The sequence below is a fragment of the Melitaea cinxia genome, chromosome 3, assembly GCF_905220565.1.
Source record: "Melitaea cinxia chromosome 3, ilMelCinx1.1, whole genome shotgun sequence".
NCBI classification, from domain to species: domain Eukaryota; kingdom Metazoa; phylum Arthropoda; class Insecta; order Lepidoptera; family Nymphalidae; genus Melitaea; species Melitaea cinxia.
This window is the reverse complement of record NC_059396.1, coordinates 9141200-9163080: the sequence shown is the minus strand read 5'-3', so window position 1 is coordinate 9163080 and position 21881 is coordinate 9141200. Positions and strand designations below refer to the sequence as shown.

The 21881-nt window shown below is 33.3% G+C and overlaps 2 protein-coding genes and 1 long non-coding RNA gene across 3 annotated transcripts; 2 read left to right on the top strand and 1 right to left on the bottom strand.

Moving 5' to 3' along the window:
- The first annotated feature begins 1797 nt into the window (after positions 1-1797).
- Positions 1798-2652, top strand: LOC123669766. Its single transcript, XM_045603356.1, has one exon. It carries the CDS (start codon positions 1798-1800, stop codon positions 2650-2652), a length of 855 nt encoding a protein of 284 aa, XP_045459312.1.
- A 7361-nt stretch (positions 2653-10013) lies between these two features.
- LOC123669406 lies at positions 10014-13524 on the top strand. Its single transcript, XR_006745751.1, has 3 exons — positions 10014-10095; positions 10352-10489; positions 13305-13524. It is a non-coding gene; the product is annotated as an uncharacterized LOC123669406 (long non-coding RNA).
- On the bottom strand, positions 11215-19053 carry LOC123669405 (chitin deacetylase 1). Its single transcript, XM_045603012.1, has 5 exons — positions 18839-19053; positions 17873-18017; positions 15121-15251; positions 13255-13404; positions 11215-12657 (listed from the first exon to the last, which is right to left on the bottom strand). The coding sequence occupies exons 1-5, from the start codon at positions 18888-18890 to the stop codon at positions 11498-11500; spliced, it is 1638 nt and encodes a 545-aa protein (XP_045458968.1). The 5' UTR covers positions 18891-19053; the 3' UTR covers positions 11215-11497.
- Positions 19054-21881: the final 2828 nt, after the last annotated feature.

The following is a 21881-nucleotide window of genomic DNA, read 5'->3' as shown; positions in this document are numbered from 1 at the left end:
TAAACCGACGTACCCCCCCACTACTGTTGTTGCAAGACCCGTGGAGAAGACCGTGTCTACATTTGACAAATGTCTGGGTCGAATTCACTTACTGTTTTAGTACTATTTGCTACCTAAGCGAAAAAAAGTAATTCAGTAGTTGATCCGATGAAGCAAATTAATATAATCGGTGCGGTCGGTGCCAGCTTTAGTTTAAGAGAAATATTTACATTCGTTAAATATTAAGGCTAGCACCCACACCTCTAAATAAATAGTAGGCATATTTAGGCAAGTACTTTAGAGTTTTTTGAACATTATACTTTTATTACTCTCTTTTTAGTTATTAATTATCTAATAAGAAAAATTACAAATTTGAATTTGGTTAATTTTTTAAAAATTACTTTTCATACACATGTCAATTCGATTCGAATATATAGCGAGCGGCTTCCTTGCGTGCTAAGAAAGTTTCAAAACCGTAGGTCAGCTGCGCCGTAGTCGTCCAGTCGTGACAGTGACGTCATGGCGATAGAAAAGAGTGTTGTGCTTTACTACGATTATTTTTGTAATGTTTGTTTTTTATTTTATGTTATTGTAAGTATATATAACGAGTGCAAGATAACACATAAAAATATTGAAAAAATAAACCTTCCTAGACTATATAAGTAGTAATTTATTGCATAAAAACCGTCACTGTGGTACTCGATAAAGACTCTTGGCAACACCATTTTTTTCGTAGGTATTTTCGTTTATTTTATGCCTTAGCGTACAGGGCACGTGAATGGATTTGAGGCATGGTGTTCAAAAGGTTATGCTAGTGATAGCGAGTCAAATGATTTGAAAATAACAAAAGAGATGAATAAAAACATATTCAATGAGCATATTCAACAGCGGGCTCTAATGGCCATATCTCGAGATCCAAAATTACTCATAAGAATTCCCGACCTTTCATACTGTACGATTCACGAAAGATGACCATGCGCAGAAGTCATATTTTAGGTCTCTTTGGAGGTGCGGGGTAAGGGAATGCGTCAAGAACGGAGCGACGCCACTGGTGCGCGCGCGCGTCTCGTGACAGGCCGCTCAGTCGCTATTCGTCTATCGCTGCGTTGACGCACACGAATACAGTCGAAAAGAAGTGTTTCTTTGTTTTAAATTTTTTTTTATTTGTTAAGTTTTCGTTGTTTGTTATTTGTTAAGTTTTTGTTGAGATTTGTTATTGTGTTGAACTTATTTGCTATTTTTAACCGACTAAAAATGCCGCGAGGAAAAGGCAATACTTTGAATAGACAGTCGAGAAATTTGGTGTTCAACGTGTTTCAATATTTTTCAAAAGATTTAAAAATACTCGAAGCTTACAAAAAAAAAGCCGAAGCAACAAAGACGTCTGTATCGACAGTACAAAGAATTATAAAAGAGAGTAAATCTTCGCCGTTTTTAGTGGTTTTTAGAACCCCTGGTAAAAAGAGACCGCGCCGTAACACTGCCTCCGACGTTGACGACTTTGACAAAAGGGTAATTAAGAGATGTATTCATAACTTTCATTTAACTGAAAAAGAATTACCAGTTTTAGAAAAGTTACGAGCAAAATTATGTCAAGATATTAACTTTAAAGGATCCAAATCAAGTTTGGGTCGATTAATAAAAAAAATTGGATTTAAGTGGAAAAAAACAGAAAATAACCGAAATGTTTTAATAGAAACATCAGCGATTCGGTTGTTACGAATCAATTACCTAAAGAAACTCCAAGAATATCGAAAACAAAATAGACCAATCATTTATACTGACGAATCGTACATCCATGCTACACATGCAAAACCCATGGGCTGGGCTGACTGTTCTACGGCAGGTTTAAAAAAGCCCATCTCAAAAGGCCAACGTGTCGTAATCGTTCATGCCGGGTCGGAGGCTGGATTTGTGCCCAATGCACTATTAACTTTCAAGTCGGGCACAAAATCAGAAGATTATCATGACGACATAAATTTTGAAAATTACCAGAAATGGATTCGAACTCAATTGGTGACCAATCTCCCACCGAACTCCGTTTTTGTGGTAGACAACGCCCCATACCACAATAAAGAATATGATATGGCTCCAAATTCCAGAAAATCCGACATGCAAGCGTGGCTTACCAAAAATGGAATCAGTTTTGATTCCGATATGTTGAAGCCTCAATTGTACGACATAATAAAAAATAACAAAGCTCGTTTAAAGAAATACTCAGTTGACAAAATTTTAATGGAAAATGGTCACGATGTTCTCCGTCTCCCACCGTACTATCCGGATTTAAATCCGATAGAAATGGCTTGGGCCTCTATAAAGGGTTACGTGAGTAGTCAAAACGTAAAGTGGAATATAAGCTGCGTTATAGATTTTATTAAAGAAAAAGTTAATCTGATGGGACCAGAGGAATGGAAAAAACTATGTGACAAAGTAAAATCTATCGAAGAAAATTATATAAAAAGTGACCACACCGTAGATGTGCTTACGGAGCAATTAGTTATATGTGTAGGAGAATCTGACGAGAGCGACGATTTGACAGATGTGGATTTTCCTGAATCATCGGAAGATGAAGACTTCAATATGGAACCCGGCCCCAGATCCTCAAGTTCCACGATTCCCTCCAGTACTATGATAGAGGGAATCATGGAACTTGAGAAAAGCGATAGCGACTAAATGTGTTTACTAATATATGTTGTGTTACTTAATATATGTATAATAATTTAAATTAAATTTGATTTTTAAACATTTGATTTATTTTCATAACCAGCATCACTACATAGTATAAAACAAAGTCGCTTTCCGCCGTCTGTGTCTCTGTATGCTTAGATCTTTAAAATTACGCAACAGATTTTTTTTTATAGATAATGTGATTCAAGAGGAAGATGTATATGTATAACACATTCATTAAATACCTGTGCGAAGCCGGGGCGGGCCGCTAGTTTACAATATTACATAAATTATTTAACTAATATTAAAATATTATTTTGTCTTAAGTCTTTTCTTCATGAGTATACATGCGCAGACAGCCGCCATTTGTGGTCATCTTTCGTGAATCGTACTATACTTTTGTATTAAAAATTTACAAAACGTCACAAGAACGTCAAATCCTAGTGAATTTACGAAAAATTCGATGGAATAACCCTAATTCAATACTTCCAATTCATTTCCACCACTGAGAGTTCTGTTTCTAAATATTTAAAAAAAAACTCTCTCAAAAGTTGCACTATTCCTAAATCAGCTTATTAATTTGCCAGATGATGTCAGGGAAAACTTGCCAAGCACAAGTAGGTTAAAATGTCATACACAAACTGATCTACGTAAGAATGAACGAAAAAACACTCGTTTAACAATATACTATAAACATTTTATTCATAAGTTTTGAATACGTCCCTGTACCTATGCTTTACAAGAATGTATAGGTAAAGTACAAGAATGAATTACTTCTTATACCCCCTTATACCTACCTACTACTTACAGCTCAGATTAGACCTAAAGATTACTAATAAGTACATACTTTATACGCGTTGGTGCATTGCAGCAGCGTGGTGGATTAAGCTCGGATCCTTCTTCTACATGGGGAAAGATGTTTACTGCCCAACAGTGGGATATTGCAGCTGAAGCGTTATACACGTTATTCATTAGTTCTGAATACTTCCTTGCTATATCTTACATTCATTCTTTCTTACAGCTGCTTACTACTAACGGCTGAGACCTAAAGATTACTAATAAGTATCTACGTACGATAAATAAGATTTCCAACCACGGATTTTAGTGCTGGCAAACTTAAATAATTACGTAGGTAATCAAATACCATGAAATAATTTAATTTTGAGCTTGCACTTCTTCGAGCTTCTACTTTATAAGTACCTACTCATATTAACTACGCTTTATATATAAATATCACAAAATTACAATCTATTTATCTAAAACAACACTTTTATAACACAAATAAAATGACCAACCGCGTTGCGGCCGCGCTGCCGTTTGCGCTCGGACTTTCACAGTGACGTCACACGTTTCCGCGTACACCGACTTAGCGGCAGGAACTGCATAATGTTTATTACTTTATATCTTCGTAAGTAATGGTCCAATTTGGACAATTCAAAAAGAAATATCATTAAGTTAAATCAAATGTAATAAAAAATTACAGGCAACTGAGAGCTCGTTGATGTCTTTTTAAAGCAGAAATATGACAGAAATAAATAAATTCAAGTGATCAATTTAAACGAAGATAAAGATATAGTACATATAGTTGACCCGGCAATCGTTGTTTTGCCATATGGATAGGAACATCCTTACCGCCATGGGGTATAAAAAATAACCTACGACCTATTTTCAGACATACCAAATATACCTAAACGAAAAATTTAATAAAAATCAGTCAAGCTGTTGTAGAGAAGTTCGGTACCTAACACTAACACTGTGATACGAGATTTTTATATATTAAAAAGTGTGATTAAATATTAAAAAATAAACAACCGTTATAAAACCGGGATGTCTGGCGCGAACTTGGGGAGGCCTATGTCCAGCAGTGGACTGCGATAAGCTGAACTGACTGACTGACTGACTGATTAAATATTTACTTATGAATTTAACATAAAAATGAAAACATTGGCTATGTTAGCATTGCACATTTAAATTTTAACCTAGATCCGCAATAAGTAACTGCTATGTAAGCGATGGATTCGTGGTTCGCCGTCTTTCGATAACTTCTGTGAATTGCAGTTAATTTCAAGTATAATAGCATAGCAAATACTTATGTGGGACGATAGCTAAGAAACTCAAACAGATAGTGTTTAATTTGTTTCATTAGTAGGTGTTTAGGGTGTACTTTAATTAGTTTCTGGTCACAACTATGTAATTTTGAACTGAGGTAGAGCACAGAAGAAAATTTCCTGCTTAAAAAATGGAGCAGCCAGACTGGTAAAGTACCTCGACCTTACAGCAGGTCATAGCTAAATAATGCCGTTTTCAAGCAGTGTTGTGTTCCTGTTGGTGAGTACACCTTACTCATTAACCACCAGCCCAACCAGAGATCCTAGAAGGAATCGGGGGTAGGGTCAGCAAAGCGCTTGCGATGCTTCTGGTATTGTAGACGTCAATAAGCTACGGTCATAATTTACGTGAGCTGTACGCTTGTATATATAAAGTAATAATGAACACAAAACAATCACAAAGTAATAATTATAATGTTAATATGTTAGTGTTTCCTTTAATGAGGTCACAGATGCTTTGAGAATTTTCTTGAGGAAATGTTGTGCACTTTTAAATTTATATCGCCAGTGCTTGCGAGTAAACAGAAAAAGGGTAAAATGTTAAATAAATGGGATGCTAAGATTTGTGTTCACTCGGGATGTAAGTCAAACTCAGCATCTGACTCAGCTATTTTTTACGTAAATTATATTTTTTGCAAAACGTATACCATTAGGTTGATATAGATATGTATGTATTTGGTTTGTTAGATTCGTTTCTTTTAAACATTTATGTCTGCGAGGCAGAGTGATTAAAATACGAAGAATAACTTTTTTATTATTCACCATTTTCCGCCGCGGTTTCGAATAGCTTTACTACTTTACGCCATCAGTCTACTTAGCGATAGCCTCGCCATGCCTTATAGAGTTTTGGCGACAAACCGGTGCGTGAAACCGGTGTCATTAAATAACTCATGGATTAATTTTCTTTTCTTTCTATCATATGTATCTTGTTATAATATTTATTTATTTTGGTTATATCTGTCGCCTTGATAAAAAAAATTAAGAATTATGAATTTTAAATGAATTAATCAATATTCTACAAAAAAATTACATTTATATTTTTATGAAGATGTACTTAATTTTTTTTAGCATATCCCGCAAAATAAATCAGCTACATTTGGACACTCTTTTCCGTTAAGCAGTGTTCTCCTATGAGGATAGATTACACGAAAGGCAAAGTCGATCTCGTAGATAGTTTGTGCTGAAATTACAATCACCTATATCTGAGGAACCAGGCGTTGGTACATAGTGGTTTTTTGCACTATGTTGAACATTAATATCATAAAAATTTTGATGATACATACAACCAATAATTAAAAATTCAATACAATCATTGAAAAGACTATAAAAGTAGGTAATTGAACCTTATATTACAAAGCGGGGAACGCAGTGGTACTTTTCTGAAGTTTTGGAAGTTGATGATGTCTCTAAGTTGACTTGAAATACAGGTCCTTAGAGAAATGGTCGATCTTTTAAGTGGGTTTGGCAAAGAAACAAAAAATTATGATCATGATATAATCTTGTCAGAAATGTAAAAAAATATATATTTCTATCTTGAGCACAAATATTCTTCACCGATTACATTTTGTTAATTTTTATTAGTCCCTAACGTTAAATTACTGATAAAAATTACGATTTGTGACCACAGAAAGAAATAATAATTTCTGTATACTTTTAAAATATCAAAATCCGGTGTGACATCGGAATCACTAACTACGTAAGTTAAATTCACGTCACCAGTAGCGGGTTGATAAGCTAAGGTCGTCAATAACAAATTTACGATAAGAAACAAGTGACTTAAAAGTTAATAATTTGATAAGACATTAAATGGTAATATGAGACCTATGACCAACGTCACGTTGTTTGTAATAGTGTTAAACTTCCATGCCAGTCAAGTCTACGTAACGTACAAATAAATTTTATTCGTCTGAATTATGTGTCCTAATTTAAATCTTAATAGTCCTGATCCTTAGTATAGTGTCTCAACTTTCATCGCATCTGTTATATTAGGTTCAGAAAAAAAAATCAGATAATTTTGTAACTACCCATTTCCTAGATATTTTTCTTTGAAGTATAATTTTGGATCAATTAAATAGTTTTGCTAAGTCGATATCGTAGGCGCATATCAAAGGTAAAAAAACATGGGTTAGTGACAAATATTTTTGTTATGCTGGTTAATATTCATTCCATTTTTTCGAGTCTTACTGTAATAGTTGCTTTTCCATTACATACCTCAGTGCGAGACAGTGCTTCCATGTAATTACTACACAGACGACCTATAAATTACATTTAATTTATTACTTAACTAGCTGTGGAATTTAACAAAGAAGTTATTGTTTTGTTTATAGAGCTATAACATAAATAAACTTCTTAAATAAAAGTAGTTCTTCTAATTTCTTCAAATTTCAATTTTATTTATTTGTATAGATTTTCAGGGTAGGTTTGTTAATAACAACCAAAAGGAAGACAGCTAAGGGTGCACAAGAGACTAGAAAAAAAGGAATGAATAAAAATTATAACTGAAATATAACCAACAAATAATAGTTTTGATATATTAATTTCTTTTTATTATCGAATTCCACTATATTTATTTCTTCTAAAATTTGGAGATTGTTTATTTGGTAGAAACAGCTCCTAATGGTCTATTCTACCTCCATACTTTTTACTACTCTCCCACATTTTTTATGAATCCTTAACTTCGAATACCTTTCCTACCTACTGGAAAGACGCTCAACTCATTCCTCTACCCAAAAAAACTAATTCAAAAGCATTTTCTGATTTTCCTGAAGCCCGCCTTTTGTACAATTCTTTAATGTATTGTGCAAAAAAGTATTTAAATAAATAAATAAATGTAAAAAGAGAATCGGTTTCGTCGCCCGAAGAATCGGCTGTAGCATCAACATCGGGAGTCCGCCTGATCAACTCTCGAAGTCCGGCTGTAGTCTTCTTTTCGATAGAAGCCCGCCTGCTCAACTCCACGTCGCCGATGGATCGCATACTGTGGCACCCAGTGTCGGCTCCAGGTGCGCTCCGACCCCTGCGCAGCGGCCGTAAATTATAAATTCGATTACTATTCTCCATGTAAAGAGGGATATTTGGGAATCGTTAGTTGGGAAGAAATTAAAAATACTTCAGGTGTCAGTGGCTATGTTTACAGTATCTTCCTATTGGGGTGGAGGTATGGTCTCGCTGTTATGGCCTTGATTCACGTATTTTCTTCCCGTTTATGGGGGGTTATTATTATTATTATTATGTGACCGGACGCCACTCCACCCGCTCCATATACAATAGATACCTACACGTATTATAATAAATACTTATATAAATAATATAGTAGATTTACTTATACTTACATATATAAATATAAGCGGGTGGAGGAATACGCCCCGGCAGGGAGATCAAGCGGCCGGGGGTTAGGGCTGTAGGCTGAGAAACTGGCGGACAATCCTAGCCGAGTCAAGTAACACCGACTTCTGCATCCTATTATTATTATTATTATTATTACCTCCTGCTATTAAAGTCTTTTCGTGACTTACAACCTCCTCTGCCTACATCTGTACTACTTTATTTTATTTATTTTATTTTATTTTGATTTATTTGGAAAACAGTGTATAGAGACTTAGTTAAAGTTAGTAAAAGCTAATTACATAAAAAATAAAATAAAAATACACCATTTAAAAGTTTTTGCATACGGTTGCTACATAAAAAAACTAGGGCTTGTACAGTGAGCAGTGACTAATATAAAACTATTGCACAGCGTTCAATTAAACATATTTACAAGTTATACAGAATTACGTTAATCCAATGCTTTGTCAACACAAAACCTAACTTTAAGCTATTACACAAAAAAAATCACACGTTTATACACACAGTTGCTAAATAAAAACCAAAGCTTAAACTGCAGGTAATAATAAAGATAATAATAAATTGCTTAATACACACTTTAAGAAATCGCATCAAACCAGTGCCTTGTCATAGTTCTTTTTAGAACATCGACTGATGTATTGAATAAATCAAAATCAAGTTCTGGAATGTCATTCAAAGTATTAATTTCTTTAGAGTTTCTAATTAAGAAAGCATTTTTGCGGTAATTAGTGCTACTAAATGGAGTATACAAGAGAGATGGAATTCTTGTGGACCTTGTAGGGACTTTCAGATATATTTTCGATAAAAGTAGGGGAGAATCTATTTTGTTTTGAGCAATTTTTAGTAAGGTAAAAATATCAGCTATACGACGTCTTTCAAAAAGAGGAAGAAGATCATCATCATCATCATCATTACAGCCTATCACAGTCCACTGTTGGACATAGGCCTCCACAAGTTTACACCAAAAATGGCGTGAACTCATGTGTTTTGCCCATAGTCACCACGCTGGGCAGGCGGGTTGGTAGAAGAAGGAAGGAAGAAGATGGAATCTCCTAACTCTAGATTCATAACTAGAATCGTATGTTTTGCATTTAGATTGTATGCGTCTAATGAATCTTTTTTGGATTGACCCTAGCCTATTAATATAAATAAGGTATTGCGGCTTCCAAACCTGAGAACAATGCTCCAGGGAGCTACGAACATAGGAGCAGTAGAGAATTTTTAAGGTTTTAATATTCCTGAATTCCGAACTCATTCTACAGATAAATCCTAACGATCTATTAGCCTTATTGATAATATAGTCCAAATGCTTGTTGTATGTAAGCTTTGAATCATGAATGACACCGAGATCACGAACTTCTGACACCTTTACTAGTACTTGTGCTTTCAATTTATAAGGAAAGTGTATTGCTTTAGAAGAGCGGCTGAAAGTCATGGAAGAGCATTTAGATACGTTGAGGTCTAACTTATTATTATGGCAATACTCCGCGAGTCTGTCCAGGTCTTCCTGCAGCAAGTTACAGTCAGTCAAATCTTTTATAGTTCTAAATACCTTCATGTCGTCTGCATACAAAAGAAATTGTGAATGTTGAAAACATGAGCTTATATCATTTATAAAAATGTTAAAGAGAAGGGGTCTCAGCAACGATCCCTGGGGAACACCTGATGGTACATGACACCATGCAGAAGAGAAACCATTAAGAACTACAGCCTGAGATCTATTTTCGATATAACACAGCTAACTACAGCCAGGACATAGGAATTAAAAAAATATACTACCGGTTTTTAAAATGGTAACCCCAAAATATTTGATTGGTGACATCTATCGACCATCTGGGTTTTAAAAACATAGAGATAAATTTTACTCTGATACTGGCAATTCCGCAAGGGAGTTAAAACCAAAGAAGAAGAAGAGATAAATGTCAATTATCATGTGGTCCTCTTTTTTCAAAATGACGATCGAAGAATAGACGTGTGTCGATGCATGTGCGCAGTGGTAAGTTAATCGATTTATATCTTATTTAATCAAGTTATTATTGGAATTTTTGCGATAGTAAAGTAATTAGAACTATAAAATGATGATCTGTAGTTTTATTTTCACGTAATTGTATAAAACATGCAAGACAACGTATTGTAATTCTTTATGTCCCCTGCAGAAGACAAATGTAGGCAAATGTAGCAAACAAATGTAGCAAAAGTTTTAGTACTGTACTACATTGATAAATATTTTATCATATTTACACTTGTTCTAGTTTTAACGGACAATGCGATAGCGGAGGCTTTAAATGATTCTGACTTTGACTTTTCGGGAGATGATTCAGATGAAGATCCGGAGTTAGTGCCGCCAGAGTTTAACCAAAGAGCTAATGATCATCGAACCAGTGAGTCAAGTAAGCTCAAGCTTTGTTTTGAAACTTGCGGGGAACTCCTGTATTCTTTGGTCGGTTTCACGGTCATGCCATATTGCAACCAGCCTTATATTGCAGGCCGCGAAGCGGTGGTATATATAGTAGACTCACAAACACAATAATAACTCAGTTAAATGTAGGTTTTACTCGCATGAGTGCAGTCAGTCATTTTCAATTTTCTAATACCAACTTTTTTACTGGATGTAGATGAAACAACTTTATTAATATACGGCGGCCAATTCAAACGTAAATACGTAATCTGATATAATAGATCCTAAAATTTACCTTCAATTTCTTAATATTTACCACCTGCTTTTACTTGAATTTACTAAGGCCAAAACATGGACTATGCACTAATTTTGACAAATAACTTTTTTGTTAAATTTCACGTGGATGTCGTGGGCACAGCAAGTTGAAAATAAATTGTATTTTATTTGTTTTCAAATCTTATGCATTTCCGAAGACGATTTAAATCCTTATTAATTTTCATTACTCGTTTTTTGTATTTATTCTCAATACCACAGCAGACTATTTCAAAAAATTGGTAATTAAACAATCGCTGCTACACAATAAGAAGCAAATGCAAATTTCATTTTTATACCTCAAAAAGAATTAAGAAGTCACTCATGACTTTTAGACCTAAGTCCCTTTATGGATTTATAAAATTAATACTCATTTTAATTAGCAAGCAAATAAAACAAAATTAGTTCCAATTTATATTTTTTATTTTTGTTTAAGAAATGTAATAATCTTATTTACGTAATGAAACATTATCTATAGTTGCAGATAAATGTGTAGCGGCAACTTTTGTGTGACTCATAAACATATAAACCATAATATCAACTTTTATAACGAGTAAAAACATAAACCATAATTTTAAAATATTCACACAAGTTGCCTTCCTGCGACGCAGTTGCAATAAAATGTATTTATTAACATTATTGAGTATTATTTACATGTGTACAGTCTTTTAAGTTTTACTTATAGAGATCACTTCCTAACGTTGAAGCCCTCTCCCGTAGGATCTAAAATCCAAGGATAATTGTTAGGGCATTCCATACAAGTAAATAGACGTAACGTCTCTCCCGGTAACTCACGAGTTGTTAGTGGGCATGCATTTGGTAAGGAACAGAAGGGTTGTCCTTTGACGTCACATTTCTCTTGTTTCCATTCTGCGAAATCTCTAAGCTGCGACAGTTCTGTGGGGTTTTGCATCCACTGTATAACTTGAATAAGAGAAGTGAAATAAACGTCGTTCTTTTCCAGCATCTCTTCGATGAATTTGATAAGCTCGTCTCTGAACTCTTTCTTAGATTTAAGCCATGAAGCGTGGAAGTGGAGACCCAGAGGTGCGCGGTTGGTAGAGTAGTGACGGTTAAAGTTGTGACGTAAAAGACGTGCAAATTGATCACCAGTTTGAATGTTTGAACAAGAGTCAACTACGTGACAACCGGGCAATGATTCATCAAAGGTTGGATCATCTCTTCTATCAAGTTCATTCATTACCATTTCCCATACTGGATGGCTCCTTGAAGGACAGTTATGAGCATTACCATTACATTTGTGTGGCATACGGAAATATAATGTGTATGGCCAAATGGGAACACGACCTAAAGGAGCAGTAATAGAAGCGTCATATACGAAATATTGATCAGCCATCATTTCGAATTGCTTGTTTCCTCCGACGCGCAGATATGGTGCCCTTACACCAATAATTGAAGCATCTGTAATATTTGCGAAACGTTCAATAATAAGACGCGCTCCAGCCATTTCCGCTAACCAGTCATCGTAGCTACCACTTGTCCAGTAATTTGGATCGTCCTTGTGAGTAATTGAGAAAACAGAAATTTCATGTCCTTTGCGGTGTAATTCTTGGACTCCTGCATAATTTGTGTACTTGTGGGAGACAAAAAATGTTCCACGAATTTGACAACCATTAGGGTTGTGACGGTTACCATTGAAAATCTGGTCATATAAGTCCATGTTATCAACATTTACAGCACCGTTAAAAGTGATTGTAATCATCTGCGGTACTTGGGTAGGTTCAATTCCTCCAGGAATACGCGTTCCGTCAGCTGAGCAGAAACAGTCTGGTAGTCTACATTGATTGGTGTCACAGTCTGGTGCTCTATTAGGATCTACATCAACAGCTGTAAAAAGGTTGAATAATTAGTTAATATTGGAAATAAGATAATAACTTATATACGAGATTTTTTGTCATAACAAACAAATAAATTTACATATTTAATAAGATATTTTTATTCAGCACTAATTTTTAAAGTATGTATTTCGTAACATTTTTATTTAAAGCTGTAGTTAAGCTATATTATGTTTGAGGCAGAATTGTATGATAAAAGTTTTTAGAAAAACATTTTAGGAAAAATACTCTTTCTTTGTAACTATCCATAATTCTACTTTAGAAACAGTCTTTTTTTTATTCCACTAGGTCGACAAACAAGCGTACGGCTCACCTGATGGTAAGCGATTACCGTAGCTTATAGACACCTGCAACACCAGAAGCATTGCAAGTGCGTTGCCGATCCAATCCCCAATACCTCCCCCGGAGCTCTGGTCACCTTACTCACCAACAGGAACACAATACTGCTTGAAAACAGTATTATTTAGCTGTCATCTTCTGTAAGGTCGAGATACTACCCCAGTCGGGCTGCTCCATATTTTGAGCAGGAAATTCCTGCTGTGCCCCTACCTCAAAAATCATCACAATGTCATCACAAAATAAATCTTACTGCATGCGTTTTCATCAGATTCGTCTTTGCAGTCAGGTTTTCCATTACAGAACAATTCTTTCTCGATGCAGTCACCACTGCCGCAAGCTAGTTTCCCTTCAGGACAGATGGGTTCATCGGTCTTCAAAATTGGTAAAATTTTTCTTGGTTCTGAAAATATAGCATTGTTATCCTCGGAACCTACTGAAGAACTTTCTAGGACTTGTGAATAATTTCAAGTATTTGTGAAAAACACGTTATTATATAATAATAAAGTGACCAACATTTTGATTTACCTGTGTATAAAATATTTTTGTAAGTGTTCCTATGAGAAGTGGAAATGCATTTCAAGAAGCTTGACAAGATGATGGGGTTAACGTAAGAAAGAATTAATGAGGAAACTGAGGAACTCAGCATAAAGTTTATTAGAAAATAGCTAAGTTCTTCAAAGATGATTAGTCATTAAAAAGATACAGGTAACGTTATTAACTTTATTATTTCTAGATATTTCATAAGAAAATAGGTACGACAAAAGAGAATGGTGGAAAAAAGAAGTTGCAATGTGGGTATAATATTGTCAATACTACTTTGAAAAATGTATACTTTTAAAACTATTATTTATTAAATAAATGGAATGTAGTATTGAAAATAAAAAGTACTTGATGATAAGAAGAACCCCAAAACACGAGACTAAAAACGAAAAAAAAATGACGAGGCTATTACGAAAACGTTTTTACGGTTAAAGTATGGTTAAAACGGTTTTATTTTTAAATATATTTTTAATAATTATATACCGTTTCAAATTATATGAAAGGTTTTTTTAATCAATAAAAAGCGTTTTCAGAGCAGCCTTTTCATATTATGACAAAAGATTACTAAAGTTATACAAGTCAAGCGGTAGTGTATAGTACAAGAGTGTTATAGTGATTATGCAGAATTCACCAGTACTTATTAAACATTTATATCTTAGAAAGCTATAAGAAAATATATTAGTAACAAATCGTAAAAGGTAAATGTTAGTGAGTTTTTGTTAATTTAAGCTTTAGCATTAAGATATGTAGATAATAAAAGAGTGCATGAGGTTGTATGAAAAAATGTATGAAAGATAGAAGAAGTAATCAAATTAGATGCAGGCCAATAATTGTGTACAATTTCTTTATTCTTACACTTTGCTTGTGTCGAGAGATTTATGTAAGTATAGTATATTGAAAATATTGTTGTTTTTATTTACATATGTGTATATATTGATAAAACGAGTGTGCTTTAGGCTACACGACTGAAGTAAAACTTCTTTAGCTCCATCTAACTTATAACTCCCTCTCAACTTACGTTCACCTCGGCCGATCACACTTTTTGTAGCGCTTTCGTCACGCATTCACCAGATTACTCCCCAACTTAAACGTGTGTAAAGAAGTTTTAATTCAATAATTAAAATTGCTAGGTGTACATAAGTATTATATTATGTATAGTTCAGTATGCGTAACTAGTGCATTCATCCTGCTTTGGATATTCTCCTTAGTCCGGGGCCTCATGCATTATACCAAATCTACTGTGCGACGCGGCCCCTTCACCCAAGCTCGTTTGCTCGCTATTCGCGAATAACTTTTTATCGCACTTACTCTCGAGTTTGTCACAGTTGGTCACTTTACCCTTCCAGTCGCAGGTTTGTTTATCGAGATCGAAACTCAGTCCCGATGGGCATGTGATCTGTTTAAGACCTGATCTAGTGCACCTGCGTCGATAAGAATAACAATTTTAATAAATATATAAAAACAGGAAGCGGACGTGAAAGAGGCTAACGTGTGGTTATAATTTTACACTAATATTGTCGGAACTTTAGTTAGTTAGCCCTTCACACGACCACTTCCTTGTAAGGACAAAACTTACTTTCTATTGTATCGCAATTCTTAACATGGGTTTTCCAGTCACACGTTTGACGGTCGATATCAAACGCCAATCCTCCGGGACATTTCACTGAAGCAAGTCTAGTGACGCCATTTTCACCTCCTTTGTCACACCTGTACACAGCCATACTTTCAGAAAAATGCTCATGGAATTCTTCTGATATTTTTTCCAATTTATTTAAAGTTCTTTCAAAGGAGTAAGTAATTCTGTGTTAAATAATTTAAGATTCAAATTTTAAACATTTATTTGCTTGGTAACCAACATTATAAAGTTTCTTTATTCCATTACTCACAAATACTTGGAATATGTGTTGGAATTTCAAATAATATCTAGAGGCATAGTAGGAATTGATATAAAAACTTTCCATTCTATTTTATTCATAAATTAAGAGTAAAGTGAAGGGAAAAATAATAACTACTTCCGTCCAGGGGCGAAGAAAATTAATGTGACGAAATCTGCTTATTTCGCAAGAAATTCTGCGACACGTATACTCGCAATGTAAATAGGGGCGGTCGTAAATCAAGCTTCAACTTTCATAGAAGAGGGCTCAACCAAACAATGAGAAATTTACAGGCTGTTTAAATTTACTTTAAAATTTACTTTTTTATTTAGTTAAACATTAGTCTTAGAACTACAAAAAACTGTTAAAGTATTTTAATATATAACTGAGAACTTACTGTGTAATTACGAGTATATATGACTTAATGTGATAACTAAGCAATATAAAATGAGTAATTCAGTCAAAGTTAGGGTTCTTTTTTCATTTAAGGATAAAGTGTCTCCGATACAGAGCGACATCGTGATACACGTGATACACGTAATTTTATAACATTTACTTAGTGTTTTTAACCTCCTTCTAAAAAGGAGAAGGTTATCAATTTGACTATATTTTTTGTGTCTTACCTCAGACATTTTTACTGGATGATGGATCGATTTCGATGATTCTTTTTTTATTCAAAACATGGTGTTTGTCATGTGATCCCATTTAAATTCAAACGGGATATGACAAGTACATTCTGATCTCCAATAATACGTATTTACTTGACTATTTATTTTGTCGACCTACGCTGTATTATATCTCAATTTTTTTTTACTTGGCGTGCCGATTTTGATGATTCTTGTTTTAAACGGAAGCTAATGCTTGTTATGTGGTCTTATTTAAATACGAGCTTCTGCCCGCGACTTCATCTGCGTGGACTCCGCTCCTATTGGTCTTAGTGTGATGATATATAGCCTATATCGTTCCTGGAGAGATGGGCTATCTAACACTGAAATACTTTTTTTTTAAATTGGACTAGTAGTTTTTAAGATTGGCTCGTTCAAGCAAACAAACTCTTCAGCTTTATAATATTAGTATAGATGATCGAGATCCGATGGGTGCTTTTTGATTTATCTCTAATTATGCGTAGTTACTTGAATATTTTTTCGTCTACCTACGTTGTAGTATTACTGGTCGACGTAATTGAAGTTGGTTTTTTTTTCGTTTGCGAGCAAACACAATTGTTTCACAACAATATGATCTTACAGTACCTATCGATGGCGAGAGAGCGACAACGACATGTCGCTGCCACGTATTCTCACCATTATTTGCTAAAATTAAGAACGTGTTAGGTAATTAACACATCGATCATGAAAGCGTTCATGCACGAGCACTCACGCAATGTCTACCCTCTAGTTTCTATTTTGTTACTTTAAAAGTTATGTCATTTCTCTTAGGTATAAAAACATAAAATATTAATCTTAAAAAAGAAAATGTTTAAGGCTATAATTTTTTAAAAAATAACCACATGAGACAAAATAATTAGTTTATAAATTGCAATCAAAAGATCTAATATTATCATATTGGAAAAAGTCAGGGGCGATATTAGTGTCGCTTTAAAAATCAAGGACAACATACAATTGGCATTAGTGAGAAAAAAAAAAAAAAAAACTTTTGGTTTAATTAACAATATCTTACCCCGCAATTAGTTATGTATGTTATTACTATTACATATACATATTACACATACATATACATTACACATTTACATTATGAGTAGAAGTCAAAACTTTGATGAACATTTACTGAAATCGAATTAAATAACTTAATTTATAACATTACTCGATAAAAAGGAACATAGAAGCGCGTACCAAATCTATAGGAATATAATAACTAGAATCAGTTAGTATGTGTTTATCACATTAATTTTCAAAGTTACATAAGTCTCAGATAGTTCATAGTTGTTTCATTTCATAGTTATTTAATTTTCATCGCTTTGTTAAGAAGTAATATAACTATGACTAATATTCAAGGCACGATGGCGATCGTTCCGTTCACTCGCTGGAATATCAAGTTCTTGAATACCATTCGACTGTATTTATGATCATCAACTCTAAACAACCTTTATATACAAAATGTTTATTTTTTCAATTGTAGATATAATTACGTTTTCGTGGAAATTTTTTATTTGGATATTTTTTTTTTAATTGACTGTTAATTTTTTTTAAATAATTTTTATTTATATTATAAAGAGGAAAAAATTTATTGTTTGTTTATTTGCATTGAATAGGCTCCGAAACTGCTAAACCGATTTGAAAAATTCTTTCACTATTGGAAAGCTACACTATCCGCGGGTAACATAGCCTATATTATATTTTCAAAAAAATTAAGGGGAAAAACCATTATAACATTTTTGATAAATATCCGTGCGAAGCCGGGGTGGGATACTAGTTTATTATAATTGTAAAAACTGACCTCACAACATCACGGCAATCGCCGTCTGTAGTCAACCTGAAGTATTCATCAGCGGGCCGGCCGTCGCAAAGTTGTTCTGGGTTCACCTCATCTCCGCTGTCGTCTTCTTGTCGTTTTACTCGTGTATGACTGGTCTCGCATATCACTATAGGATTTATAAGTTTTTTATCACTATTAATTATAGTAAATGACTAAGTTAAGTATGAAAGTAATTACAACGTAACGTCTACTTATTATGCTATTTTGCATTTAAAGTAGCATTAAGCAGCCATTTCAACTGACTTAACATGTTTATTGAGTAACAAATCCTAACGTAAACCACGATTACCACACGCGGGTGAAAGAATGTAGTAACCGTTTCATTTTGGCGTAGAATGTCGCTATCCATAAGCTTGTTTGTAGATACATTGAAACTAAATTTAGAAAAAAATCCATAAAAAATAGATACTCAGAACTGTACATAAAAGCTTGTTTAAGTTGCGAAGTCAGTAAGCAAGCCGATGACGGCATTGAAAGGCAAAACGTTAAAAAGAAATCGAGGTCAACATCGGCCACGTAAGTAACCGGTGTCTTTCTTTATACGATTTAAAAATATTTTACGTAAGTTTATTTTAATATTTATTAAAATAAGTATTTTAGTAACTATATATTTATTATGTAATACCTTATATTTAAATATATTTGTAGCGGTATGTTACGATTACGATTTACGCAATCATTGTTAGATATCTTACAGATAATTTTATAGAAAAATTATAAAATTGATTAGTGCTTATTAAATTATTTTACTAGAAAAAAAAATTAGGTAATTCAAGCATAAATTAATTCATTTCAGATTTTATGAAAAATAAATGTTTTTTTTTTTTAAATTATAAAATATGATTAAAAAATATTTTTATGTTAAATAATAATTAATCTACATTATTATTATTTTTTAAATAGTATTTAAGTATATACGTTACTCACCGAAATAGGCGAGAAGTAGTACCCCCAAACAAAGGTACGCGTGTCGAGCCATGGCGCTCGGCGAAGACTGGTCGCTGCTCCGCGCTCTACAAGAAAGTGCAAGAGTTGACTGCTGCCCCTCTTCACCTATTTATATAACCAGGCTGTTCAAGCTCGATACCAGCCGAGAGACTTCACCCGTCCTGTACACACTATACCACCAGCCAATATAAGTCATCACACCATTGCCGGAGCTTTTAATAAGCATACTGTGACGCTATCCAAGACAATGGACAATTATGATACTGACAACATTTTTAATTTGCTATATGTATTACAAATGAACGTATGCTTAAATAACTAGAGATCATACATTTAATTTGAAATAAAGTTACTAAGGAGTTTTAAATTAATTATTATTTACTAAATTTACATTATTTTTTACATTGAAATTTATTATAATCAATATAAATAACCCAACCCGCCTGCCCAGCGTGGTGACTATGGGCAAAACACATGAGTTCACGTTATTTTTGGCGTGAACTTGTGGAGGCCTATGTCCAGCAGTGGACTGTATAGGCTGTAATGATGATGATGATGATGAATATAAATAAGCTCCTTGATACCAAAATGTTACTAATATGGTGAGAAGTATTTTTAATTCTAGCTAATTTAATTAAACTGATGTGTCAAAGCGTTGTTTTGAGAGAATCCATTTTAAGTTGATATTTTCATGTTCTGTTTGGGAAATGAGAATCTTTAAATTACGATAGAAGTTAAGTTCCATATCCCCATCACTGACTACACTGAATACGTTCTTTATGTATTGTATATGAGTAAATTGTTTGTTATGTAGTATTGTTTCTGAATAAATGGTTTTTCAGCGCTTCGATTAAAAACTATAAACGTATATTTCCGCAATTTAAATTATGAAAGCAATAAAATTAAAATATTATTATATAACCATCGTCTAACGGTTAATAAGTATTATGATAATTTAGCACAGCGATTCAGTACTATCTTAAAGTATTCGCCAAGGTAAGCAAGCGGAATATTTTAAATAATACGTCAATAAAGTAACCGACATTTTAACAAATTTTAAAGTATACCTCCATTTATTAATAAATTTAAATATATTTTACGAGGTATAATAATTTAGAAAATTAAGTAGCTATAATAATTTGAGTTTATGTTGAAATAGAATATCAATAAATAAAAAAAGTCTATTCTAATTATATAAATGGTTCAAAAGGTATACAAATTTACAATTTGTAGCGGTTCAAGACTGCGAACGTAGTACATCCGTGCAGGTGACCTATAATAGCAGTGAGTGAAAATCAATGTATGACGACGTAATATTCTATAATATATAACACAACTACTACAGTATTACAGAAATTATACAACTTCCGGCTACTACACTAATTACAAAATCTCTAAATTAAACCTAACTTCGAAAATTGCGTTTAACTTCCAATGAACATTACTAGCTATTGTGACTTGATTTTGGCAATTAAACAACTTTCTTTAAAAAAATCAAAAAGAATTAAAAAAGAATTAGAAAATATTACATAAAATATTTTGTATCAAAATTTATTCTGATTATCTATTTAACTATACCTTATCGTAGTATTAGTTTCTTAGAAGAAAAATCTAAATGTAGGTTACTTGTATTCAATTTAAAACTTTTTGGAGATTAAACTTTTTGTATGTACAAAATCGAACCATGAAAAAACTAAAGAAGTTAAAATAACTAATATTGGGTTAACAAGAGCACTAACCTGTAGGTAAGAGATAAGTATATATTAATGTATATAAATTACGCGTCACGTTGTTTGTCCGCGATGGACACCTAGACTATTTGACCGATTTTAATCAAATTTGCACACCGTGTGCAGTTTGATCCAACTTGAAAGATAGGCTATATTTTATTTCAATATAAATAATAACTCTTTTGAATTATTATTATATTCACAAAAAGGCGGTATGAAGTTCGCCAGGCCGCAGCTAGTATTATATAAATGTATATACAAATTAAAATATTGTAACAGAAAAATTCTGTCAGCGTCAGACTACGTCCTAGCTTTACTAGGCGGCCACAGGACTGCATGTGTAGTGAAATAAATAAAAATATATATGTATACCGATTGGGATAACGCTAAACCTTAAAAAATAAAACAAGAGTTATATCAATATTTTGTTCTTTTTGTATTTTTATAAGTAACTTTTTTTAACAATAATAATTCGTCGCTCAAGGCTCGCGCAATTTGTTGAATAAAATCACAATTCAGAATTTATAATTATCAAAAAAATGAATTTAAACTTGTCACGCTTTATTTACTTTATCATTGTATTCGCTAAATTAAATGTTAACCAAACAAAGGGAAAAGCTGTTTATGGCTCTTTCTTTAAATGGTCCCGTTTAGTTGAAATTTTAAAAATTAATTACTAGTTATGCTTTAGATAGCCTGATAACTGGTGTTTGTTATAGGCAATAAAATAAGAAGCAATGGCCCACAATAATAAAGTAGTAAACATAAACATGGTTTAAACAGCCTTGGTCGTCTATTATTTGATGAAAAAAAAAAACTACTAATCTGTTTTCAACGGAATATTTTTAATTTCTTATGATTTTGGAGTCACTTTCGATTATTATTTAAACTTTTTTCATTGTAATTTATGTCAATGGCACATAAAGGTTTAGAGAAGATAGAAATATTTAAATCAATTCTACAATATACGTAGTACTAATTTAAATAATGATTTCCAAAAAATGAGACCGAAAATTTATAGGTTAAAAGAAAATCTGTACAGCTTTATAGAAGTATTTAATATTAAAAAATTACAAATATATTGATAACTAGCTGTGCCCGCGGCTTCGCCCGCGTTGAAATCAGTGTGTCACAAAGTTTTCCCGGCAAACCTCCAGTGAAACTCTCATCAAAATCAGCTTAGCCGTTCTTTAAACCTTTCTCTTGAAGAGCTCTCTCTATTGGTGAAACCGCATGGACATCCGTCCAGTAGATTTTTAATCAATCACGTACACTTTTGGGGACTTTTGTTT

What these genes read in the sequence shown, in the direction of transcription:
- LOC123669405 (XM_045603012.1), bottom strand. Translation starts at nt 18,890, where the DNA reads ATGGCTCGACACGCGTACCTTTGTTTGGGGGTACTACTTCTCGCCTAT. An exon ending in ACTACTTCTCGCCTATTTCG is followed by an intron (nt 18,018 to 18,838) that starts GTGAGTAACGTA and finishes TAAATCCTATAG; the next exon opens with TGATATGCGAGACCAGTCAT. An exon ending in GATTGCCGTGATGTTGTGAG is followed by an intron (nt 15,252 to 17,872) that starts GTCAGTTTTTAC and finishes GGCTGTGTACAG; the next exon opens with GTGTGACAAAGGAGGTGAAA.
- LOC123669766 (XM_045603356.1), top strand. Translation starts at nt 1,798, where the DNA reads ATGGGCTGGGCTGACTGTTCTACGGCAGGTTTAAAAAAGCCCATCTCA.